This window comes from Pseudorasbora parva, chromosome 25 (genome assembly GCF_024679245.1).
Source record: "Pseudorasbora parva isolate DD20220531a chromosome 25, ASM2467924v1, whole genome shotgun sequence".
In the NCBI taxonomy this organism is placed as follows: Eukaryota; Metazoa; Chordata; class Actinopteri; order Cypriniformes; family Gobionidae; genus Pseudorasbora; species Pseudorasbora parva.
The window spans coordinates 31,235,537-31,262,871 of record NC_090196.1 but is presented as its reverse complement, the minus strand read 5'-3'; the positions used below and the strand labels follow the sequence as shown (position 1 = coordinate 31,262,871).

The following is a 27,335-nucleotide window of genomic DNA, read 5'->3' as shown; positions in this document are numbered from 1 at the left end:
AGTTTGACGCAGCGCTCGGGACGGGCCGACACACAGAAGCGATCACTTTACACGTCTGATTGGACCACATACAGGAAACCAGTGGCAAGCTGGTGTTTTTATAACACACATGTCCATTTACGATCCAAAATCTAGTGTCACTGTGAACAAATCTACTTTAATTCATTGCTTGTAATCTCACCATGCATTCATATTATATTCATTTGCATGAAGAGAGAAAGAGATACTGATTTGTGCATTTAAAGGGACACTTTCTACACGATTATAAATGAACATGATACATATTTATTGTGCTTTCATTAAGAGCAGCTGAGCATTAGTAACAAAAACATTCAGTTCATACATTCACTTTTATTTATAATTTTCTCTGTTAAAAGAACACAAATTTGTTAGTTTTCCTTTGTTTGATAAGGCCCATGTTTGTTCTTAAATACTTGCAGATGAAATTACATTAAGACAATTAAATAGATAAATATGCATTTAGTTCTTTTCCATATCTATATAAGAAATATATTAGTGCAGTCAAAATGATTACGGTAATCGCATTCAAAATAAACGTTTGTATTTACATAATTTTTGTTTGTGTACTGTGTATAATTATTATGTATATATAAATACACTCATGCATGTATATACTTAACATTTTTTATATAATACAAATGATATACATGCAAATATTTTTTAAATATATACATATATGTGTGTATTAAAATATACATAATTATACACAGTACACACATATATTATGTAAGCAAACTTTTATTTTGGCTGCGATTAATCACGGTTAATTGCTTTGACAGCACTAATATATGTATGTGTGTGTGTGTGTGTGTGTGTGTGTGTGTGTGTGTGTGTGGAGAATATTTATGAATCTACAAGCAACTGTACAGAAATTGTTGCATCAATTCAATAGGATAATTTATGTGCAAATGGATTTTTGAATGATATTGCATTAAAAAGGCCCATTGTTAATACTGTGTCACCGCCTTATTCAATAGCTCAATAGGAAATAGGAGACGAAATACTGAAGAACAGCTTAAACCAAGTCATGTGACACCAATGCAGCACTTCCACCATTTGCGGCACAATCCAGTCACAGTGCTGGTGCGAAAAATCTACGAACTGGAATCAGTATTAGATTGTGACTGGAATGCAAGTCAAAGTCAAAGGGTCCAGTCACCTGAGATCATCTGATCTAGAAACAGCCATACAGAGCTGATCACAGAGCAGTTGTTAAATGAAACAGGCCCAGACAGTGTGTCCATACTGAGGGTTCTGGAGGCATATGTAGAGATCAGGTGGACACGGGGTCTTAAGCGTGCTGAGACCACAGGAACCGGTCACAGCGCTCCAACATGGTCTGAATGAGTGCTCTGAAAAGACAGTGAGAGCAAAAACTGTTAAACATGACCTACAGTCAAACCACAATGTATTCCCCTTTAACATTTTCTCACATGATCACAGTTTGTTCACTATAGTTTAGAAAATGGTAATTAAGTATGACAAGAACTCAGAGTTTAAGTGACTACATTTACATGTGCACCAATAATGCGCCTATTTATAATAATCAGAGCAAGGTCTTAATCGCAGTAAGATGTTTACATGACATGAGCAGAACTCCTCACTCCATGCAATTTTCATTATTCTGATTATTCGCTAATAAGTATGGTTATACCACACTCAGATAGGCATACAGTATGCATGTTATTGGCCATTGTTTTAATCTACTTGCATCAAATTCGAAAAAATACTTTTCTGGACGTATTGGATATTATTCAGCGGCGTGATAAACATTGCAATGCCGGGATTGCATCACGTTCATCACGCCGTCTGGATCAAGACACGTAGCAGAGACTGCGCTGCGAGTTGTGTTGACAGAGCGATTTGGAGAAGAGAAAACTTCAGAATAATGTCACAGAGTTCATTCATAAAGTTGTGTGAACACACTGCATCTGATTACGTCTGAGCTTGTGCACTTTGGTCAGAGTGGTATAATGCCTGTTTATTGCTATTAAAACGGCATGTGTTGACTTTAAATGTATCATTACGCAAATTTTAAACACATGAGGAGAGTCTCCGCATGACTGGCAGATCAACATGCAGCGTTAAATTGTATGTGGAGGATTTTACCAGTGACAAGATGATTGACAGGGCAGTTTAAGCGGTGACATGATGCATAGCGACCGTTAAACAAAATTATAACAAAGTAATGCGTCCCAAAGCTTGCCCACTCTTCTGCTACACACCCAAAAGTATGTACTTACCGTATTTTCGGCACTATAAAGGCGCACCCGATTATAAGGCACACCTTCAATGAATGGCCTATTTTAAAACTGTTTTCATATATAGGGCGCACCGGATTATAAGGCGCATAGAATAGCCTAGAAACTACTGCAGTCAAACGTTGGACTGGGTTTGCGTTATGCATCCACTAGATGGAGCTGTGCTAAAGGGAATGTCAACAAAACAGTCAGACAAACTGACTATCCGCACGGAATTAGTATTATCTAGGGACCTCTGGTGATTTGTAATAATTGCAGAGGTTGTCTGTGATCTTAATCCCGTGCAAATCGGCCATGTCTGTAATTTGTAAAGCAAAAATTCCCCCGCAAATTACCTACCATATTTCGCCGAACACTGAGTCCTGTGATAATAGTCCCGTGCGAAATGGCATCTCTGTGATTTGGCCAGGATTGGGCGGATCGTATATTATTTTTGCAAGGTTTTTTTTCCTGTGCGCATTTCTATAAATTATCTTTCACGAAGAATGGAGGTTGCATTCATTATGCGCACCGTTATGAATTCCCCCATGGATTATACTTTCACTTTTGAATGAGTACCAATTTGGGAGCAAATTGCTTGAATGGTGTGTTTAATATTAACATCAATACTATTCTTAATGAAAAACATAACAATAGAACAGTACAATGACAAGCTTGCTTAAATGGGCGCTTTTACATTTAGCTTTGAAACTCAATCTTCCGCCGTATATGAATGAAATCTGACTCCTGCCGCTGGTCTGTGCTCAGTTCAGTTTTTAATTGTAGCGTGTTCTCTAACTGAACGAAATAATTTGTATTACTATAAAACTATCAAAACGATATCGATACGACTGTTTATGATTTCTTACAGCTATAACGAAAAAACATTTACAAGTCCTGACATCATATCCGGGAGAAGTCAGTAAAATCGAGAAAAATTACAGGGTTTGCTTATCACGTGCGAATGTGCCACTGCCACGCAAAACTCAGATGTGGGGGAGAAATTTCTAAATCACAGAAATCCCAGATACTAATCCCATGCAAATATTGCTTAAGTCAAACTTTATTAAGCGTTCTGACAACTCCATTCACTCCCATGGTAACGTTGTTCAAACGTTGATGTGCATATTAACAATATCTCCCAGCCTTGGTAATCTTTTGGCAGTTGCTGTGAGACGGTAGTACGTTTGCGTATGGAGAGATTACGTCTTTTCATAAAACGAAAGCACCAAGAAGAACCGCCTCGAAATTCATTGATGTTCATGCCCCGTAGTAGTGCTGTTGCCTTCATTCAAATAGTGACTGTAGAGACGCGGACGCACGTTTTTATTGGTTTTTCATACTGAAACATTTTGACTGAGCGCCTTGATCCATATATAAGGCGCTTCGGATTATAAGGCGCACTGTCGGTTTTTGAGAAAATTAAAGGCTTTTAAGTGCGCCTTATAGTGCGGAAAATACGGTATTCTTCATAAATTTAAGACATAGTATAAGCAGGCGAGGAGTGTGTTCTGCATGGAAAACTAGCGTACTGCTTACTCAAAACTATAAACTGTACACTTCTGTTTTTCATGCTCTCACCTTTGCCGCTTCTCAGACATGCGAAGCAGATCACAGACCAGCGTGGAGCGTGAACTGAGATCCGCCTGTATCCCGCGCTCCTGGAGGGCCGACAGGGCCCGGTCCGGCCCGAAGACTCTCACCAGACGCAGGATGATGTTCTCTGGGCTGACCCGAATGCTCCAGTCACTTGAACTGTTCGATAGGTCAGAGGAACCGTCACTCGTGCCATTACTGTTAGTGTCATCTGAACAGGACCCATTAGTACTGCTGGGCTGAGGTGAAGTGGGCGGAGCTTCGTCGACTGAACTGATTTGCTGTGAGAGCTGGAGTAGCAAAACCCACTCATCAAGAGACTGAGGAGCAATACCTGCAGAAGGAGGAAAAGAGATATTTCAGATATGGCATAATAATGGGTTATTTAAAGGGTTAGTTCACCCAGAAATTCAATTTATGTCATTAATGACTCACCCTAATGTCGTTAACAACCGTAAGAAAAGATCTGAACGGTTATGAATCAGCAAATCGATTCATGATTTGGATTGCGTGTCAAACTGCTGAAATCACGTGACATTGGCGATCCGAATCATGAATCGATTCACTGATTCATAACCATTTGAATCTTTATTTGATGATTGAAAACAAACAAGGAAGAGAAGACAATGCTGAATAAAGTCGTAGTTTTTGTGATTTTTGGAGCAAAACGTATTTTCGAGAGATTCTAACTAGTCAGCTGATGTCTCATATGGACTACTTTGATGATGTTTTTATTCCCTTTCTGGACATGGACAGTATAGTGTGCATACACTTGCATACGCTCTCGGACTAAATCTAAAATATCTTAAGTATCTATAAATCTTAAATATCTGTGTGTGAATATGAACGGAGGTCTTACGGGTGTGGAACGACATTAGGGTGAGGAGTTAATGACATACATTTCATTTTTGGGTGAACTAACCCTTTAAGTGTCAGACTGATGGTGTCTTCCTGTCTGAACAGTTCTTGGTTAGCAAATTAGACTTTACAAACAACAGTCTCTCTCTTTGTCTGTTCATCTACAGGACAGTTTGAGTATCTGTGTTTGTTTTACCATCATCCTCCTCCTCCTCTAGTAGCGTCATGTCGTCCAGTCTGCAGATGGCACTGAAAGCCTCTGATCGCATCTGCAGCTCTCTGCACAGGTACAGGTAACCCATCCAATACCTGAGAGACAAATAACAGTTTGTATATACAACTACACATTCTGAATTAATTCTATCCATTGTAATTCTCCACTGACCCATGAGCTCTACACATCTCCAGCATCTTCTGTTTGGAGGCCAGATCAGCAGGCAGGCGGATCAGCAGAGACAGCAGACGCCCATAACCCCAGCTGAAGTAATGAGAGCGCCACCTACAGCACAGGAGACATTATATTCAGCAAAATAGCAATATAAATAAACAGTCTTGCTCAAAAGTTTACACACCCCTTGCAGAATCTTTGAAAATGTTAATTATTTTAACAAAATAAGAGATTATACGAAATGCATGTTTTTTTTTTGTTAATCTAGTGCTGTCCTGAATATTTTTACATAAAATATATTTTATTTATATATATATTTTTTTAATATTTATTTATTTTAAAATATATAATATATAAATATTTTACATAAAATATGTTTACATATAGTCCATAGGACAAAAAGATAGCTGAATTTATTAAAATGACCCATTTAAAAGTGTATAAAACCTTGATTCCTAACTGCTGTTTCACACTGTAAGCGTGAGCGGCACGTGAGCAGCGCGTATTTTTTTCGGCGCCCTTGTTAATCAATGAGTGCATTCACACCGGGAGCAGGAGCAGCGCGTGAACGCCAAGCAGGAGCATCGCGTGAGCAGCAGTGAAGCGGGGGTTTCGGCGGCAGCCTATTTTTGCTGCGCTGCTGACGCTCCTGATGCTCAATTAAAGCTACACTGTGTAACTTTTTTAGTTTATTCTTAGCTAAAATCACTTAGTTCTTTCAAAAATATATGTGCTCATTAATGTATATTTACTTCTTTCAAGTAATAATGCATTCTCGTAATTTTATAATATACCATTGAAAATACATACGTGTTGAGGGTTTGGATGGCGATCGCCATGTTGCTCCTCCATCTTGAAAGTACATTTGCCAAAGAGGGACATACCCGTAAATTCGAGCTTCGCTTTTCGCGTTTTTACACTCGATGGCACCGTGTCGAATGTGAAGAGGAGGATTGCTTGAGGCTGCTATATGATGACGGAGGATCACTCTTAAGCCCCTTTCACAATGCACGTCGGACCCGCAATATTCCCGGAGCATTGCCGGGTCGCCTTCTGTGTGAAAGCACCACGTCCCGGAATTGATTACCGAATTCGACCCAGGTCGGGGACCTAGTAACATTGCGGGATATGTATCAGAGTCGCCAAGGAAGCGGAAAAGAGAATTAAGACGGCAACGCAACAGGCAAATCAACAAGACAAAAGTAAATATTGGAGTGGCCTTTCCAAGATGGAAAGAGCTCATGAGGAGCCACGATTTTAAAAAGAACGCCGACGTTGCCTGCTTTCTTCTCGACAGGTAATATTAGTTCAGCCTATTTGTGTATATTGGAAGTTTTATTGTTGCTTGGCTAATTATATCATGGTGTGCTGTGCATAACACTAGAGCGACGTCTAGGATAGTTTTCCTCGCGTCAATGATGAAAAAGTATTGTTTACCTTATAACATAAATCCGTGTTCTATGACGGATAACATGAGATTAATATTTTAATTGCATTATAATTTGTTTGCCTTACGCTAGTGGTGTTGTACAATATACAGAATAACGATAGCACTGATAAAAGTTACTTTACTAAGAGCTTGTGTAAGACTGAAAAAACTAGTAGATGCCGAATTGTCTGAATGAGGAACAAGGACTCTCTGAGAAAACAACGGAAATTAACATCTGAACTGTCCCTCACACACCACTGGAGACGCAAGTCTCACCTCACTATCAGCTAATCTACATCTTTCTTTGTTGACCCACTCTCCCCAAATTCCTTCCCTCTCTCATGCTGAGATCACTGAAAATACATCCTGAATCTCTACAATGTCAATCCACACGTTACAGTATTATATGTGTTTGATATCATTTGAAATGTCTCAGTGCGACTGGTACAAAAATCTCATCCCCACAGAAGTTAACCAAAAGATAATCAATGTTTTAAGAGTTTAGAGATATCTTGTCTTAGTTTGGTGGGTGTGGCTTTCAGCCATTTGGTCTTTACATCAACACAAGTCTTGATCAATGCAAATTCCCGTTGTGAACTCGTGTTTACATTTGAAAGAGTTTGTGCATTTGTTTCTGGGTATTTAAGGGAATGTTACAAAGAGCTCAGGGCTTGACACTTTAAACAGGTCAGCCCGTAATGCTGGACGTCTCAAGATAGCCAGCATTATGTAGTTTTCAGAAGTCAGGTATATATTTCATTCTTTACTTCAGAGTATTTGATGTTATATATGGATTACCTTTGAATTGATTATGTAATTGGCTTTATACATTTACCTGACTGTAAATAAATTGTTACACTTTGATTGATTCTGACTTGCTCTGGAATTATTCAGGTTGGGTATAATTTCAACAAAGGGTTAAACTTAAAAAATTAAATGTGTACTTAAACTATTAAACATAATGACCAAATAACCAATTGGCATTCTAACCTAAATTCTAAATTATAATTAAATGGAGTCAGATAAAGAGAAATTAGAATAAAATCCCCTTTTGCCCCGCTGAAAAGACCGAACGCGCAGCGACCTTCAACCGCCGATCGTTAGCCTCCATTGGGACGATTTGGGCGGCCTTACACTTGCATTCGTCTGGGAACCTGATAGCTGATGTTAGCAATGAACTGGTTAAAAATAACGAAAACGTAAAACTGTTATTCATATTACATAGATTAATTTGATCATAGATCATTTGGTAAATTAAATAACTGCAAATTATAATAGTTTTCAAAAATTACCTCATCACTTGAGTTGAAGCAACATTCACCGAAGAGGTCAAACTGGAAGCCATGACTAAATCGACCACCGTAGGAGTTGAAACGAAATCGAAATTGAGAAGAGCAGAAACTATTATTCACTGGATGGTCATATACTTTTCACCACTAGATGGGGGAAAATATCACACAGTGTAGCTTTAAAGTGAAAGCACACTTTTAATGTGAAAATAAATATGATTTCACACAAAAAAATGCTTAAAATGCACAAAAGAAGCACGTGTGGTGTGTTGTAATAATAACTGGAGTAGGTCATTAAAGAAAACAGAGAATAAAAAATATCTGTAGAAGATTTAGCCTACTTTTAAACTTGTTTTAATTATTCAGTTTGGGTGAAAGTATGGGTATGATTATAAAAAGTAAAGTAAACTAGCAAGAAAATATAATAAACTTTCTTTTAGTTTAGTACGTAATAGGGCTCTAGCATTGTGGGAGCCGCTGCTGTGACGCTGTACAAACACTTCCAGTGTGAATACTCTCACGTGTCTGCAGCTGCAGTGACGGTGCAGTTACGCTGAAGCGCTGCTCACGCTTGCGGTGTGAAACAGCCGTAATACTGTGTCATTCCTTGATTGAAACACCACTGTGTGTGTGTGTGTGTTTTGTGATGATTGTTCAGGAGTCCCTTGTTTGTCCTGAGAAGTGAAACTGCCCAACTTTCTTCAGAGAAACAGGGGGGACTTTTGAACAGGATAATGTCCAAATAACAATTTTTTTCGTTTAGTACTACCCTTCAGAAGCAACCGAAGATAATTACATGTTTCCTGGAAGACAAATTAAATCCAATTTACCTTGATCTTCAAGGGTTAAAATATGCAAAAGATGCTTGAAAACTGAAGCGTTCGCAGTACCTGAAGGATTTTTCTGAGGAACATTAGGCAGTTTAACTGCTCAGGACAAACAAGAGACTCATGAACAACCATCACAAAACACACACACACAGCCATGGATCATCCAGGGAACGGCACACAGAATTGAGAATCAAGGGTACATAAACTTAAACGGGTCTTCTTTTATAAATGTAGCTAGTTTTTGTTCTGTGGACTATATGTAAACATTTTTTATGTTAAATATCTTATTCAGGACAGAACTGAATAAAAAAATAACATGCATTTTGTATGATCTCTCATATTTTGTTAAAATTATTCACATTTTCTGCAAGGGGTGTGTAAACTTTTGAGCAAGACTGTATATACACATTAATATTACACAGTATAATACTCCAGTACATATTTTTTGGGGGGACACATTTGTTTTAAAGACATGAATGATTCCTCAATTTAGCTTTTTTAAGAATATAGCTGAGTAAAAATTGTTTTGTGTACCTAGGCTGTCCGTCAGGAGTGAGTGTATCATCCCTTAGTGGGGAATCATGGGATAATGCCAGTTCCAGCCAATCCTGTCGCAGAGTTTCTGGCTGCAGAAGAGAGCCCAAGAAAGACAACCTAGCAAATGACAAAATAACAAAAACAAGAATACACAGTGTAAAAATGACACATACACAACCTTAACAATTATAATGACCAGAGATTAGGCGTGTTTCCAACGCTGGAACTTTCCCCACTAGGGACTTTGGGGTGGTACTTGTGTGTTTCGACTGCAGGAACCGGGATCTAAATGAGGTTCTGGGTAAATATTTCCCCATCAAAACAGCCCTGCTCGTGAGGTAGTACTTTTTCAAAGTTTAGGAACTTTCGGGGGTGGGATTTGGGCGCTGAACATGCTGATTGGTTAATTTTACGCAGTATTATTTTGTAACTAAAAAGTCTGTTGCGGTGCATGCAGAAAGAGTTGTTTGCTATTCGAATCAACAATGGCGTTTAAAAAATACGATCAACGGACCGATGACGGGGTTCAGGCTTTATTAAGCTTATTTGCAGAGGACGAAATGCAGTGGGCTCTGGAAAGTCACACGCAGCCCTACATCTTCTTCACAGTACTTTAGACCGCGATGGAAAGGCAGACAGCAGCAGGACTGGAGGGAAAAAAGTTCCTGGGACAAATAATTTCAGTGGAAACGGGGCTATTGTAAAACACTGTATAATGGAACATAGCCGTACCGCTGCTGCTCGGCTCGTGATTGGATCAGGTTGTCCAGATAAGGCAGGAAGTGGCTGGGTAAAGCCATAGCCATGATGTCAGAGGGGAGGATTGTGGGATAGAACTGCGGGTAGGCACGGACGGCCACCTCCCCGTGTTTCTCATAAAGTCTATAGAAAGAAAGCACACATTATATACAACATAAATGATATACTCACATCTCTGCATGTGACAATACTGATAATATATATGTCAACCCACCTGTACAGATGTGACAGGAGCAGAGGTGTGTTCCAGGGCTGTAGTTCTCTCAGACTGCGCAGAGACTTCAGCAGGTCGCCCTTCTGAATTACTTCCACCACCTTGCTGGCCTGAGTGAACTCTACCACCCGCCACAGAAAATGAAAAGAATTCATATTAAAAGAACTTAAAAATAAAAAAAATAGTCCCAAGCATGGGGAACAGCAACAGGTTGTCATGTTGGTTATTCTGACGGAAGTTAGCCTATTTTCAGGAACTGCGTAATATCATTGCCCACCAATGGTACGGCAGCAAAGTTCCCTGATTATTACACATGAATGAGTGTGTAGTCCCTGGCCATATCGGTTTAGAAAATTGCAACTTTTCATTTTCCGTCAGTCTTAGTACACAATGTAACGTTACACATCACAACACGTAAATAGGAAAATGTTGGCTTTATTTTGTCCCTTATTGAGCAGTAGATGGAGCCGTTTTCCTTCAGTCTTTGTGCTAAGCTAGCGGTGTGTGTGTCAGACAGATGAGAATGTATGTATGGATTTATCTAACTCTGGGGGATACGGTGAATAAGCTAAAGTCCTAAAAAAATAGGCATGTTCCTTTAAGGCATGACACCTCAGATGACACCTCATAATCCAGTTGACTGATTAAGAATTGAAAAAAAAAAATTATATTACAAGTTTTTTAAAATGTTATGTTTAAATATTCAATTTAGGCATTTTTTTAAGAGCCACAAAATCACATTAAAGAATGGCTTTTTATCGGAGAAAAAAAATGATTCTTTAAATGTAACAATTTATTAAATGTTTAAAGTGTACTAAAATATATAAATATACCTAAATATAAAACAAACTTTTTTTTACTTTACAAATTTACAATATCACAATAAAACCTAAGCCACCTAACCCAACTACAGTAGGCCTAATTTAACACTAAATAACAATTTCAGTCCTAATAACAGCAAAGTAGTCATATTCTTGGTTATATGATATATGAATAAACCGCTCCCTAAATACCTTCAGATTATAGATAGCAAGTAAACTGTGAAGTTTGCTGTCTGTAAAACTGCTGAATTTTTGACTCAGCGCTGGAGATAAAACTCATTACCTTTTAAAATTTCCCTGTAGTATCTTGCCTTAGCAGAATTGCAATAAAAAGCAGGTTTATTGTTACAGGTAATATACGTTTTGGTGAAAAACTTACCCAGCATGCCAGCGATATACGACTTCAGCACCTCGCGGTGCTCTCTGTATCTCAGCATACACATTTTCCTCACTCTCTCCTGGTCCAACAGGAAGAAGTACCTCTTCAGGAACACGCAAACACTTTCGACCCCTCCTCTACCGGGGCAGCCCATCTCCAGATAAAGGCAGGCCAGCTGAGAGAGGTCAGCCTGGAGGTCAGGGGGCAGAGGTTTGGGGGAAAACAGCTGTATTAATTCAACATGGTTAGCAAGAAGTGGGAACGGTGCTCTGACGGGGGCGGTGAAACATGGGATGCTCTCTCCAAGGTCCTCTTCTTCAGTGAGGGATGTGGATTCATCCAGCTTAGCAGGCAGCGCTGTTGAGATCTCTGGCTGAACCACAACACAACAGGACATTGATGAAACAATCTCTTCCTCCTCCAGGGTCTTCTCTTGATGTGCTATTTCTCTAGGTACGGTGTGATCCTCCGGACCCAGAACCCTCTCTAGAACCGGGGCCCAGTCTTGGAGCACATTGCTGAGACAGACGTGGTCCAGTAAAACCATGGGGTTCTGGATTTGAGAGCTAAAACAGACAAGATATCAACTCAGTATGCAGTGAAAGCATCAGCAACTACAAGATTGGCTAGTCATTTCATGAAGTATTCTGGAGTATGATATGCTACAATTGATCTAAACCTATTTTAAAGAACTTGCAAAATGTTTATTGTAATCATTATAGATGCAATTTATGACTTCACATTAACTGAGAGACTAAGGCTAGATCTACATTAATCCGCATAGATCTGAAAACAGAGTTTTCGTTTTAAAGCGCTCTCCGTCCAACATTTTCCAAAAGTTTCTCATACACACAAACATCAGTAAACGGCAAATTCATCTCACTGGTGAGGTGCCGCCTATGAGGTGTGTAAAACCTCATAAAAGCTGACTGAGATGATACAGACGTCATAAAGTTAACACAATTCTTCTGGCAGGATCATTATATTTAGCAAAATAAATATCTCCACATTCACTGATGTGTCCGGGTCGCACTCAGTCAACCATTATGTTTGGTCTAAAACGCAAAAATATTCATGATTCTGAAGCTGAAAATACAGAATTATTTTAGAATTATCAGGACAGCCAAATATTCCCCCCATTGCATTATTATATATTATATTTAACATTATATATACAGTGCATCCAGAAAGTATTCACAGTGCTTCACTTATTCCTAATTTTCTTATGTTTCAGCCTTATTCCAAAATGGATTAAATTCAATATTTTCCTCAAAATTCAACAAACAAATAACCCATAATGAAAACGTGAAAGAAGTTTGAAATCTTTCAAAATGTATTAATAAAAAGCAGGAAATGTATTTTATTTTATAAATCACACTATTCACAGCCTTTGCCATGACACTCAAAATTGAGCTCAGGTTCATCCTGTTTCCACTGATCATCCCTGAGATGTTTCTACAACTTTTTTGGAGTCCACCTGTGCTAAATTCAGTTGATTGGACATGATTTGGAAAGGCACACACCTGTTCCCACAGTTAACAGTGCATGTCAGAGAAAATGGCTGTGCACCAACGCTCCCCATCCAACCTGATGGAGATTAAAAGCTGCAACATACTCCGCAAGAAGAGAGAAAAAAGTTCTCGCTCCCAGGGCAGCTTGTCCTCGACACATCGTCTGAGCAGAATGTTTTTCTTGCAGGTGTCCGAGAACTATCGTGTGATTGGTCAGACATTTAAAGTGGGCGTGGTTAATGCGGAGAAACGCAGATGATCGGCACCTGCTTTACTCGTGAAGTATGAATGTACTGGCCAGAACGAACTTTGTTCTTGTTCTTGCCACCTCGAGAAAACAAACAAATTTCTTTGTTCTTGCAAAGTATGTTCCAAGCTTAAGAGATGTCCTGCAAAGAAGAATGGGAAAAACTGGCCAAAAATAGGTGTGCCAAGCTTGTAGCATCATACTCAAAAAGACTTAAAGCAGCACTTGGCTACTTTTGCCCTCGGGGTCCCCCTACAGTTGGGAAAAAATAATGTCCTCAACTACTGTCGTAAGCTCTGTCATCCTACAACAGGGGATGCCATCGCGCGTGCATTTGTTGACATGACAGCCCTGATAGCCATGAACTACTGATGCGCGAGTCGTCTCATAACCCGCGGACCCCGTATGTCTACTTAACGGTCGCAGGTGCGGGGCGGGTTGTAAAAATATATACAGTGGTGCGGTGCGGGCCAAATAACTTCATAAAAGCGGCCCGCGGGTTGGTGCAGCACTAACAGTTAACCTGAACATTGCAAGAGTTCACATGCAGGTGTTCTTCTGGCGTCGCGTGTGAAATGTCTTCATCCCAGGTACAGTCAGTGGCATATGCTTCAGCATGTCATATGAATATAATTTCATGGGTTTTATTTTTTTCAAACGCCAAATAATCACGATGCTCACGTTTACAAGCCAGCATCATTATAGTAGTCTATTGGTTAGCGTTTTACAGAATCTATATGATACTTCAGTTCAATGTTTGAGTGGTAGCTCACCGTAACAAGCAGGACAGCATCGGTCGGGCACGCCTCCTTCAGCTCACGCCGACGAGCAAACGCTGGTCACATGCTGATCCTCCTCCTGCCTTTAATCCCATCACTTTTTCGTTTCCTCTTATTGCTTTCCTCCAACAAAACCTTTTCGTTCTTATTTGTCTTCGGACATGACTATATTATCCGACGAACAAAGTTGGGCTCGCACGTCCGACTGTAAGGAAGTGTGTGTGTTGGTGGAAGTGACGTATATGCCGTAAAGCAGTCGAATTTTGTAGTTCTTTTTGTTCTCGGGTTACTACCCGAAACCCGAAGTTTAAAAGTACAATTAAAAACGATACAGACCCCATCAGGCTATGGCAGACGTGTCATTCAACCTATTGAAGTCGTTTTATCATCACAAGAGTCTTAAAAAATATATTATGAAGGTTGAAAAGTTACCTAGTGCTGCTTTAATTGGCTGTAACTGGTGCCAAAAATGCTTCAACAAAGAATTGAGCAAAAGCTGTGAATACTTATGTATATGTGATATCTCTCTCTCTCTTTTACATTTGCAAACAAACTTCTTTCATGTTGTCATTATGGGTTATTGCAAGTAGAATTTTGAGGCAAATAATGAAATCAATCCATTTTGAAATAAGGCTGTAACAACATAAAATGTGGAAAAAGTTAAGTGGTGTGAATCCCTCCGGGAAGCACTGTAGTAGTTTAATTTTAGTACTTTTTCCGTCATTTTCATTTTGGGTGACCTATACACAATACAAATTATTGTATTTTTGTGATGCAGCAGCAGCTGCAGCAGGTCTTTTAAAAATTAACAGGAATAGGCTAAAAGCACTGTGAAAAGAAATAGTGTATATAAAATGCATAATTTCCCTAATGAACATATTGATTATTGACTGCAATGTTTTGGGTTAGTAATATGTTTATGTTTTTGACAGAAGTCTCTTATGCAAAAACACAGTAAAAACACTAATTGTGAAATGCAATTGTAAATAAGTGTTTTTATGTGAATATATTTAAAAAATGTAATTTATTCCTGTTATCAAAGCTGAATATCAGCATCAATACTCAAGTCTTCAGTGTAACATGATCCTTCAGAAATCACTCTCATATGATATTTTGCTGCTCAAGAAACATTATTATCAATGTTGTGCTACTTCATATTTTTCTGAAAACCATGATGCATTTTTTTCAGGATTCTTTGATGAATAGAAAGTTCAAAAGAACAGGATTTATTTGAAATGGAAATCGTTTAACAATATAATTAATCTTTGCTGATCTTACACAATTCCATCTCTCATTAATGTATCGTATGCGAACATTGATTAGCTTAGTTTCACCAGGAGAAACATCTTCCTGTCTGTATGCAACAGTAGGAAGTAACTCACATGGCTTTCTTTGTGGCGTCCCTTAACTCCTGCAGCTCAGACTCTGTGCTGGAGAGCTCAGAGTTCATTCTTACAGAGAGAGAGGCAATCAAAAACCAAAACAATGTAAATATATAAATCCATCAATAGCAGCAGTCAGACAACAGACTCACTCATGCTCGCCTTCCTCTGGAAGAGGCGTCGCTGTGGCCGTGGCCTCCCCTTGAACGCCTTCCCTGAGGTCAGGCCGAGGCCATAGGTCCGAGTTCATCTGAAGCGTGTTGATCTTCTCTGTCGTCTTTTTTACAAAGCTAGAGACACTGACATACACACATTTACAATTACAAAACACTTGAAAGCAATGAATGTCCAAAACATAAGCAGCTTGTTTTCAAGTAAAACAAAGAAAAACAAAGAAGAGAAGATATAGTTGGTAGACTTGTCAATCACACCCATCAGCATAAAATGAGACAATGTGTCAAGGACATATGTGACACCACGTCAAAACAGGAAGTTACAGTTTTAAAAATAAACTGGGTATCGGCAGCTGCATTTTAATGAGCATTTGTGCTTCCTTATGATCCAGCCAATCAGAGCACAGCAGACTGTGTCTGTTGTGAAATTTAAGAGGAAGTGAAATTACAATGAATAAAGGGGGAATTTATGTGGTCAGATGTGTGTGTGTACCTGTCTCGAACAGCCTGCAGGGCGACTCGTGGGGGTTTTGAGCGGAAAGACAGAGGCAGAAACTGCAAGCCGAGGTCTGACCTGTCCCCCTCTCCACGAACAGACTGAGAGTCTTCAGGAGAGCAAAAAGAGGGGTTGAAATGATAGAGAGACGAATGAAAAGAACGAGAATCAAGTCAGAAGATGTGGAAAAAATAAAGACAAAAGCACAGAATAAAGCAGATCATAACCGATTCATCACATGACAAAAGATCAGCATGCATAATGATCAGAAAAAAAACATTCAAAACATCAGATGAATGATTAAACAGCTGCTCGCTGATGTTTTTAGTGTATTTTATTGCAAAGTATTTGACATACAACACATACAATTTATACTATAAAACCATTTAAAAATTCACAATATTCAAAATAATTTTTTGTCATAATTGTAAACTGTAATATTTGTCAGTTGCTTTTTCTTTATTTGGATTGATAGCTCTGCACGCAGTTAAATCACATTGCTCCTCTTATTGAACATCAACATTGGTATTAAAGACCAAACTACTTCTGATTGGCAATGAGTTTGTTGCATCATGTAGATTTTTTGCTTTCAGCGAGGATGCGAAATTAAACTTATTTACTATCTTAACACATGTTTCTGGTGTTATTCTCCACGATTCATCCATGCATGCTACTCCAAATGAACAACAAGAGTATGTTCTGCCTCTAAAATGCCTTTCCTTTTTGGCTGATGTCACAGTAAATTAAGTTAAGTCCCACATTTGTATTTCTTGTTGATTGAAATGGCTAAAAATGGGTTGCACAGTGTTACAGTTTCTGTGTAGTTTAACATGCTAAATAGTTATGTGTAGAAGAAAGTCCCTTTCTGTCATTAGTGAAATGTGAGCGGAGTACTTCTTATATCAGGACAAGAGAGTCGAACTCTACAACTTCCCTTTTAGGTTTGAAATCGATCTCTCTCTGTCTCACCATTGTCCACTTGCTCATCCTCAGTGAAACTGAACTCCTTCAGCCGCTCCTCCTCGAGCATCGATTGGTTGGCGAGGGAATTGGCGTCATCATCTGATTGGCTGCCTCTTCGGCTGATTACGCGGTAGATGCCGCAGTCCAGAACGTTAAAGCTCTCCTGCACAACAGAAAGAGTCATATAGCATTTCAAAAAGGTGTCTATGCATATGTCTGTGTTTTTGCACTCACGTGAGAGGAAATGCTGCTCCTGCGGCTGCTGCAGGCGGAGTCCAGTGGCTCCAGTTTGCTGATCACTTCCTCCAGCTGACCAATCAGCTGCTGCTGGGAGGCGGAGTTTAGCTGAGCCTTGAGCTGCTCCAGTCGATCAATGGGGAGGGACTTCCTGGCCTGAGGAGGAAATGGAAAAGAGAGAGATTATCTTTGGAATGGAGAACTAGCATAATATTCAATGCACAATGAACAGTAATTGCACTTTCTTAAACTAGTATGTAAAACAGTAAAATGCATGCTACATGTGTTTGTGCGTACCCTGGATGTGATAATGGTATGCTGAAACATGCAGCAGACGATGGTGGCGAGTGTCCAGTTCTCCCTCTTCATCAGCCGCTCCACACAGCGCTCAGGTGACATCAGCAACAGGTGAGACAAACGTCCGTCACCATGAAGACAAAATAGCTCGTTACGGAAAACTGAAATCTCCACCACATCTATAGAGAAAGGAAGAGAGATATGGATCCAAGTACGTTAAAATTATCAAAATGGCCATACATTTTTTTTATTTTTTTAATATGTACATTTAATTATTAGGTGTATATATACAATGTATGGGTCAAAGGTTTTGAAACATTACTATTTTTAATGTTTTTGATGATTTTAAGAAATAATTTTCAACATGACCCTTCAGAAATTTCAGAGACCCTTTCATGTTTCCAATATTGATAATAAATCATCATATGAGAATGATTTTTGAAGGATCATGTGACACTGAAGACTGGAGAAATGATGCTGAAAAGTCAGCTTTGATCACAAAAAAATAAATTATTTTATTTTAAAAATATATTAAAATAGAAAACCATTATTTTAAATTGAAATAATATTTCACAATATTTTCTGTATTTTTTATCAAATAGATGCAGCCTTGATGAGCAGAAGAGACTTCTTTCAAAAACATTACAAATAGTAATGCTTCCAAACTTTTGATATAAATATATATATATTAGGGCCGGGACTTTAACGCGTTAATTAGATTAATTAATTACGGGACTTTAACGCGCTAATTAACGCAAAAAATAAATAACTATTTTAACTGCACTTATTTTTGCACCACAGAACGTTTTTCAATAAATGAGTTTCGACGGACCGATTATACTGGAACACCAACTAGCGCTCACGAGTCACGACAACAACAAACCATAGTGAACATGAACGAAGAAGCTGATGAGCCCGCTTTGCTTGGCCCCGTGGATAGGAAATTTTGTTTTATAAAACGAAAGGATGGAAGCGTCGGCAAGAGCATGGTTCTGTGCAAGCTATTCAACAAGGAATTAGCTTATCACCGCAGCATATCAAGCCTCAAATATCACAAATATGCTTTTGCTACACTTAATGGCAAACATTGCACTGGTCTGCTGGACTGAAATAAATAAACTATATTTTGTTGATTAAGCTTATGCATTCAGTCATTATTCAATGGTATGCTAAAAATCCATGTGAAAAATTACTTCTCACTGTTCTCAGGTCAAATATTTATATGCAATTAAAATGCGATTAATTTTGATTAATTAATTACAAAGCCTCTAATAATTAGATACATTTTTTTAATCGAGTCCCGGCCCTAATATATATACATAAAATACTATATATATATTTAAATATGTGAGCAAGTATATTTTGGTGTGAATATACTTTTGTGCATGCGTCACTTTCATAATTCCTCACCTTTGACCTCTGTCCACAGCAGAACCTGACCACTGTGAGGGGTGAAGATGTAGATGGCCGAATCCGTCCAGGTGAGCAGATTTTGATCTCTAAGAAAACACACACAACTCAAATCAAATATTAACGTCAAAACCCTTTTTTAGACTGTGAGACGTTATCTTCACAGTTTCACAGTCATAATACACACAGCAGATGTGAAATACTGTTTCTTTACTAGGTCATGTGTTATTATAATACAGGAAGTACTTACCCAAACTGAAGGAGTCTGGGGAAAGCCAGAGACTGTGGATTCGTCTGTGCAGGATTGAAATGTGGCTCATTCCTTAAAACAAGACACAACAAAAATTAAGGAAAGAGAGAAAAAGAACTGAGATACAGAACTAAGAGCAAAAATGACAACCACTAATGATGTCACAGGTGAGTGTTAAACACACAAACACACACTTGTAAGAGATGAGGGGCAGCGGTGGGCAGGCCAGCAGCTGTTTGAACTGGTGTGTGCTCAAGACTTCTCCACTGAAACTGGCCTCCCATATGCGGGAGCCGGGCCGGGCACAGAACAGCAGGGGAGGAGGTCCGCCTGCCTGACCCCGCTGACCCTGCAGGAGAAAACACGCCCCAAACTCTCCGTCTCGCTCTTTATTACCCACACGCCAGAACTTCTCCCTGAGAGAAAAAGAAAAAAGACTGAATGTATTTCTTAAAAGTATGTATATGCATTAAAAAGGTTCTAATATCCTAATATTATATATAATATCCTAATAGCAGTAATAAAGGCACTAATCGCCGTATCCGGTCGGCAAAACTCGGAAGTCATTCTTAAGAAGGGAAGATGTGTTCTGTGCTGTTCTTTGTTCTTTTCTCGGAGAAAAGCTTAACTCCAAGTCTTCCAGAGCCACAGTCAAAGCTGATTGGAACGACCGCCTTTTGCCAGTTTCTGTGTTTACTAGAAGCACGCAAGCGCAACTCTGCCGTCATTATGTTAAGCCCCACCCACCGACTCTATACACGATGTGATTGGCCCGACCAGAGTTTGGTTTTTACAGCTCAGAAGTTTATTGAGAGTTGCTAGACGACACTCGCGGCAGATTAGATTTGCTGCCGCTAGGGTGTGTCTAGATTTCTAGGCTAGCAAATATGGTAAGGGGCTGGACATTTCCCAAACCCGCTCAAAGCGTATCACCAATCACAACACACTGATCCAGCCGACCAATCAGAGCACAGTGTGCTTTTCAGAAGGCAGGGCTTCATAGAGACAGGAACTAAGCAGAGCGTTACTGCAATACTGCAATACTGAGCTTATTGAATAGAAAAACAAAACCTTTGCAGTACTTTGCTGATGTTGACAGGTTTGTTGCCTGGTGTGACTCTAATAATTTGCTTTTAAATGAAAAAAAGACTGTTGAAATGATTTTTTATCCTAGATCTGTGGGGATCACAGTCCTGTTATAATACATGGCAATATTATTGAACAGGTTTCTTCAATCAAAATATTTAGGTGTTTATGTAGACAACTTATTATGCTGGTCTCCTCACATTAACAGTCTATGCTCTAGATTACAGCAAAGGTTATACTTCCTGCGAAGGTTAAAAGTGTTTGGAGTAAATCAGAAGGGTATGGGAACCTGACTGTTCAATTAAAAACAAAATTAGCACGACTAGTACACACTGCTCAAAAAATTATAGGGCTGAAGGATAAACAAATTATACAAGAGTTGTACGAGGCATCTATTTTTAAACAAGCTAAAAAAATTGTTGCTGATGACACATATTTTGCATATGTATTTTCATTTGTTACCATCAGGGAGACGATTTAGGGTCTTGAAGTGTAAGTCAAATCGTTACAAAAATTATTTTGTGCCAACTGCGGTCAAAATCTTAAATAGAGAATCTTATGTCTGATATTTAATGCTGTTATTTTATATTAAAATTTAGGCTTTTTTTGTATGTTTGTATGTATGTATGTATGTATGTATGTATATATTGTACACTGGCCGTGTCATGATGTCTAAGACAAATTTCCCAGCAATGGGACAATAAAGTATATTCTATTCTATTCTATTCTATTCTATACTGACAGACTGGAAAGAGAAGAGCCGCAAAAATGGCGAATATGAGGAAAATAATGTATTTCTTGAACATTTAAGCATGAAAACCTTTCCTAATAGAGGCCAAAAACAACACTTTGTAAAGGGGTATATCAGGTCCTCTTTAATTTAAACGTTTTCAGATGTACTGTATTTTTTTTTTTTTCGTTTAATATACATTTTAATTTTAATAAGTTATGGTCTGAAGACATGGGGGAAATGGGATATCAATAATACATTTGATCAAATAAGGAGCCCAATACGAATAAAATGGTACATTTGTGTCAAGAATTCAGAGTGAAATATATTTTTTTTAATTAATAAAGGGTTCCCACTCTTTTTCAGCAATAATTTTTTGATCATTTTCAGGACTTTGAGGACATTTTAAATTTTACTATGTGAGACAAGGATCACGCCCTAAAGTAATACATTGCTCTCAAAGTCTTTAAAAGGTGTACAGTAAATTGCCACAACCTAACTAAAAATAAGTTTTTAATATGAGCTCTTAATCATACATATTGAAGCTTGTTTATGCCACAGAATAAAAATTAAAAGGGTAATTGCAAATTTTATCTTGCTATACTGGATTTTTAAAATTGCAATTGTGAGTTATAAAGTCAGAATTGCGATTAAAGTCCATCTTTTTTTCATCAGAATTGGACACAAGACATTTTCTCAAATTTTCCAATGCGTTTCCAGGTTTTCCAGGACGAGTGGGAACCCTGTAAATAGTGGTTTACAGGACATCTGTTGTCCCATATTTCCTGCCAACACACACGCACACACACGCACCTCTCTGTGTCACACAGGTAGCAGCGGCTGAGAGACGAGACCGCCAAGTGTCCGTCCGTGTACCCCAGCTGGACCACACGTGAATCCACTGTGGTGATGGTCTGAACTGGGAAGATCACAAACGCAGAGCCCTGTTTGGAAGCAAAACCAAACCACAAACAAACACACAAATATAGATTCAAAATCACACAAATACACTACCTTTCAAAAGTTTGGGATCAGAATGAACATGTGAAAAAGTTCTTATACCTTCCCGAGTTTAGACGATCCAGCCCTGACGCAGGACACTTTTCCTCCGGCATCTCCAGCAAACACTCGGTGGGCCGCGGTGTCCCAGCACAGGGATGTTACCGTCTGTCCGCGGTGCTCCAAGGACACCGAGACACGCTCAGGACGGCCACGCCGCTCCAAATGCAGCTCCCACACCACCACCACACCCTGACTGGGGTACACACATAACAAAAGCATCCAGATTGGCAACCACAAACACCAGGAGCACATATGCAGATGGGGCGAACATGAATACCTTGTTGCCACAGCAATAAACTCCTCATCATGGGGGCAGCATGAGACCTGCGTGATTGAGCCTTCCTAAATAAAGACAAAGAAAACATTGTGGTGGACACTTTCAATTTCCCTTTCAAAATTGTTATAGCTGATTTTATGAAGCTTTCTTTTTTTAAGAGCATCCAGAGACATTGATGTTTCTCTATGTGATGTATCGCTGCAATCATCAGCACTTAGCAAACTTGAAAAACACTCAAAGCAGAGCATGATGAAAGATGATACCAATATAAATCGTGCATCACTACTGCGTTTGACTGTGTGATCAATAACCACTTCACAGTGCCAATAAAAGACAGGAAGAAGCAAACACGCCATACATATAATATTGCAGACTAAACACACACATCCAAATGCATTCACATCTAATTGATAACACTGAACAATAGTATTTCAACACTGCTGCAGGTTCTGTTAATCAACTGTGTTAAAGGAGAACTTGTGAAATGGGTTGGTTGTGCGTACTTTGTGTGTGAGGATGAGTTTCTGCTTCCAGCCGTCTCTCTGGATGAGGTGAAGCCCTCCGGCAGACGTGCCCAGAGCCAGCCATTTCCTGGACACAGAGAGGCATGTGCACTGCAGGAGAGAGAGAATGATGTTAGAGTGAGTCTCACAAAATGTCCAGGTCATATTTCGTCATGAATTTAGAAATAAATAAATAAATAAATATAAAATTATTGTTTGCTTAAAGAAAATGGCTATGATTTTATATATATATATATATATATATATACATTTATTTTATTTTGTAGAAACCATGGAAACACCAAAGGCGCTTTAATATATCATGTGTTTCATTAGACAGGTGAGAGACTGTTTGGATCATTCATGGACAGAAAACTAATCATTGTTCTACTGTTCAACACATTTAGTCTTATTATTTAAATCTGGTTTTCTTGATTTACTGCGAGTACCATGTTTTACCATGCCTAATATCCATCTACTGCAGTGTGAACAAGTGTTTCATAGTAGCTGCTAAGTGAACGCACAGGGTAGCTTTATAACACAACTCTCAACCCACTCAAATACTATGTGTAATATGATAAAACAGCGCTGTGTTACCTCTCATACATACGACCAGAAAATGCAGAAGTGCTCGTCTATGGCATAATAAAAGCTCTGTGAAATCAAGACAGGCTATGCTTTTTTTTGAATAAGCGACCTCTTGCTTTGAAAATTTGCATATTTTGGCTTTAATGAAGCTCTTTCCTTCGAAAGTAAACAACACCAACCGCAATTCAGGTCAGCTTGGATAAGAGTTTGGATAAGAGTGGACAATAAAAAGTGTCTACTCTTTCACAATAGGTGTGGTAGTGGAGTAGGTAAGTGCATAGGTTACTTTGATTCGTCCCGAGTCCAGTCGCAGGGCGGAAAGGAGGGGGTCCAAACAGTCAAACTCTGCCAGGACATGAGTGCAGGACTCCACAGGAACCACATGAATCATCCTGCACCGGCCTGAGAGGAAACAATAATAACACTGGCTTTTTATTGGGAATCATTAGTGAATGCAGCCTGTTTGGCTAACCAGGGTTCCCACGGGTCCTTGAAAGTTTGTGAATATGAAATTCTTCTTTTTTTAAAGGCCCTGGAAAGTTTTTGAACATAAGCATAAATGGATTCAGGTCCTTGAAAGTGCTTAAAATTATTTTGTGCAAGAAGTTTTCTGGAAAACCGTTTTATTTTGCCAACACTTCGTGGCCTATGCATACTAGCTTGCTTGACGTTGGTTGCGCGCATTTACATGTTACAATCATTTTTTTCCCGTATGAGGTACTTCATTTTGTGCATTGCCGTCATGACGTTCACGCATGCACGAAACTACTATGATGGTACCGCAACGTTTCACGAACACACCGTGAAACATTGCACAAATAGGGTAAAACCGCTGAAACGTGGTGCCTGGAAAATGCTAGTTAAAAATTATATTTTAGAGGATTTCTCTGATATCATACATGTCACAGTTTTAGGTCTGGATGTCCTGTAAAGAACACATTCGGGACTTTTCACAGATACCAAAGGTTTTGACGTTTCACAGTGACAACTGCCTCTCCTTGCACGACTGAATGATGTAACACTTTTATGGAAATATAATATTTGGTAATTATCATTTAAATCTGACTCATTTTTGTAATTGTTTGTCACAAATCAGCATCTCAGGAAAATGTTATGTGGTTTCAAATAAAAATATTACTTTCTGTTACGAAACAGGATGTTGATTTCACACATGTCCACTGACTGTAGAGGACACTCAGACTTAAATCATGTTTATCAGATTCAGGGATTTTGGGAGTCACAGGGAATAGGGAAAGAAATTATATCTCAATATTCCTATAAAATATTAGATATCATTATCTTATCAAAATCTTCCCAATTACTACTAGCTTTATTACACTTCTTTTTTTCATTACATGTTGCCCCAAGAAGACATTCATATGCAAATGTATAGTATAAAAGTATAGGTACATTGTATATAATGGGAAAGCCTGCTTATGCATTACATATTGCATCAAATCATTCTGTTATATCTTTCATCACATAGTTAAGAAACATCTTTGTACAAAGTTTGGTATAAAAAAATTGATTGGTGATTTTAGACAAATTCCCATTCATGTCTATTTATTTATTTATTTATTTATTTATTTATTTATTTATTTATTCCTGGTGTCCTCTACAGAGGACATTGCATAAAATATGTATAAAATATTATTTTGCAAACATTCTTAAGCTCTAAACTTTTCCCCCAGCTGGTTCTCAGGAGGATATCATACACTGTAAAAAATTATATGTTCAATAAGTTATGACAACATATGTTTTTACATTGTTTTAACTCATCAAAATAAGTTAAGCAATGTTAAACTTGTTTTTATAAGTTATACAAGATGTAACTAATTTTTTAAAGTCAGTTTAACATAATTTAAGTTGAAATAACTTAAACATTCAAGTCTATTGTACTGCAAAAGTTCAAAATTTGCCTTTTTTTTTTACAGTGTAGATGCATTTAGCATAGATTTGACATCACAAGCTTGTTCCGAAAATAAATTTTGGGATGATTATGCATCCATGGCATGTTTGAACAAGCAACCAATCACAAACATATATGCAAATATTGTAACCAGGTACACAGAAACTCAAAGAGACTATTCAAGTGCCCTTAAATTGTAGCAGCAAAGTGAGCTCACTAAGTTGAGACACAGCCTTCCTCAGTGTCATATGATTCCAGGGAAATCCAATTGAAAAAGCATGACTGCCACACATCTCTCCTCTATTTTTTTGGTGTTTTTCCTTTGCTTTCCCACACATTACATTCCAGCATTAACGCTATAATACAAAGCAATGCATAAACGAAACAAATATACAACAAAAACCCAGATCTCATTAATATATGATCTATTATTGTGAACTTGTATTCTCTTTATTTGTTTTTCACACATTTGACAGTCAGCAGAAAAGACAAAACGCGTACTCTCTCACACATATACACACGTTTGACCACTTCCGCTTCGTTTTAAACACTTATTTACAAGAGTTCATTTTATGAAACACTTTATAAAGGCGAATCTTAAAGTTAGCCGTTATAAATCAAACCGACGCGTTAGCCGATTAGCATGACTGTCAATCACGAGATCCGAGTTCAAAACTCGCCGGAACAGCATAAAACATAGAATAAATCTAGTTTTGTTTGAGTTTTTGTGTTAAAAAAGAGTTTGATTAAGGTCAAAGTTGATCCTGAGCTGGAAATCTAGGGACTTTCACAATCAACGTTTTAGTTTCTACTTCTCCTCTTCATTCTTTTCCGTGAATGCTTAGTTATATCACTTAAACGTTTGAGGCCGCATAAAAAATACATTTTTAAACGTTATTTATTTTATAAATTAATAAGTTGAACTTATTTTAGTTGCTTAATGTCACCTCAAGCATTTCAATAAAGTGTTTAACGTTAACTAATATGCATAAAATCGTGTTTTACCTCCAACTCAGCTCCAGACGCATTTAAATCTCCAAAACTTCCAGAAAAGTAGTCCAAATTAATCATTTAGTGTGTAAAGTGACGATCATGTGTGTGTTTTTGCGCCACTGTAATTCCTGCAGTGTTTGACTTGACAGCTGACTGAAAACTGACCGGCGCTACTTCTCCATAGCGCTCCATTCTCTGTGACGCGCAGCGATTTACACTCGCGTGAGGGACTACTTCTGCCGCCTTGTTTGGACATAACTCACAATCAAATACTTTGGGAACTTTACTTACTTAAATATATATTCTTATCATGCATAAAAACATTCACGTGTTATCTGAACATATCTGCTTCTCAAACAAATGATTCTCACAGACGCGTAGGTGTCCAATCAGTAGTTTGGCGTCCATCGGTCCATTAAAAGCTCAGGTTGGTATTGATTGATATTTGAGACGCCCAGGAGAATAAAGCCTGTTCCATCCCCAGCCAGCAAAAATAGCCCAGACTTGACCTTTAAACATCTTATGTCCTTGTAGTTAATGTACCACATTCAGATATAGATGTAAGAATTGTATTTATAAAGATAGCCATCACTAAATGCAAGCACAGAATGGCTAAACTGAACTGTATGGTGGATCTTGAGAAGATATACAACAATACAACAGTATTGATTACTGCATACAGTCTGAGAACAATACAATAGAGTTAACTTAGTTACAAATGGGTTTAACATTTGATTAGTGACCTACTGTAGAAACGGTGCAGAATCTTAATTTTTATCTGCCCCAAATCTCTGTAAATTAAGTTGCTAAATTTGGTTTGAGTAGACATTATTCGTGACAAACCATGTCTGGAAGTGTGTGGCAATTGTTCTGTGTGTATACATGGTTGTCTTGGTCTAACAAAGGGTTTTCAAACTGAGGTCCACAAAGAAGAATTGCTTGGAGAAAAACAATGCAAAAATGCAATTCTTGTCCCTAAAAATATTTAAAACACAGTGCTTCCTCTTTAGGGTTTTCATGGTGTAATATAACAGCTTCCTCGCCGTTGGTTAACCGAGTACTTTGAGGAAGCTCTTTTAAT

General features: G+C 38.4%; 1 protein-coding gene across 1 annotated transcript; it reads right to left on the bottom strand.

Annotated features, from left to right (window-relative positions):
• Positions 1–262: 262 nt before the first annotated feature.
• Positions 263–26,419, bottom strand: hps5 (HPS5 biogenesis of lysosomal organelles complex 2 subunit 2). The gene is made up of 23 exons (XM_067436667.1): positions 26,267–26,419; positions 23,639–23,754; positions 22,765–22,875; positions 22,262–22,326; positions 21,985–22,177; positions 21,736–21,866; positions 19,301–19,522; positions 19,107–19,178; positions 18,857–18,945; positions 17,447–17,625; positions 17,147–17,305; positions 16,919–17,075; positions 15,947–16,058; positions 15,433–15,579; positions 15,281–15,349; positions 11,362–11,927; positions 10,162–10,282; positions 9,921–10,070; positions 9,186–9,305; positions 5,101–5,214; positions 4,912–5,024; positions 3,843–4,191; positions 263–1,373 (listed from the first exon to the last, which is right to left on the bottom strand). The coding sequence occupies exons 2-23, from the start codon at positions 23,741–23,743 to the stop codon at positions 1,313–1,315; spliced, it is 3,405 nt and encodes a 1,134-aa protein (XP_067292768.1). The 5' UTR covers positions 23,744–23,754; positions 26,267–26,419; the 3' UTR covers positions 263–1,312.
• Between the last annotated feature and the right edge of the window lie 916 nt (positions 26,420–27,335).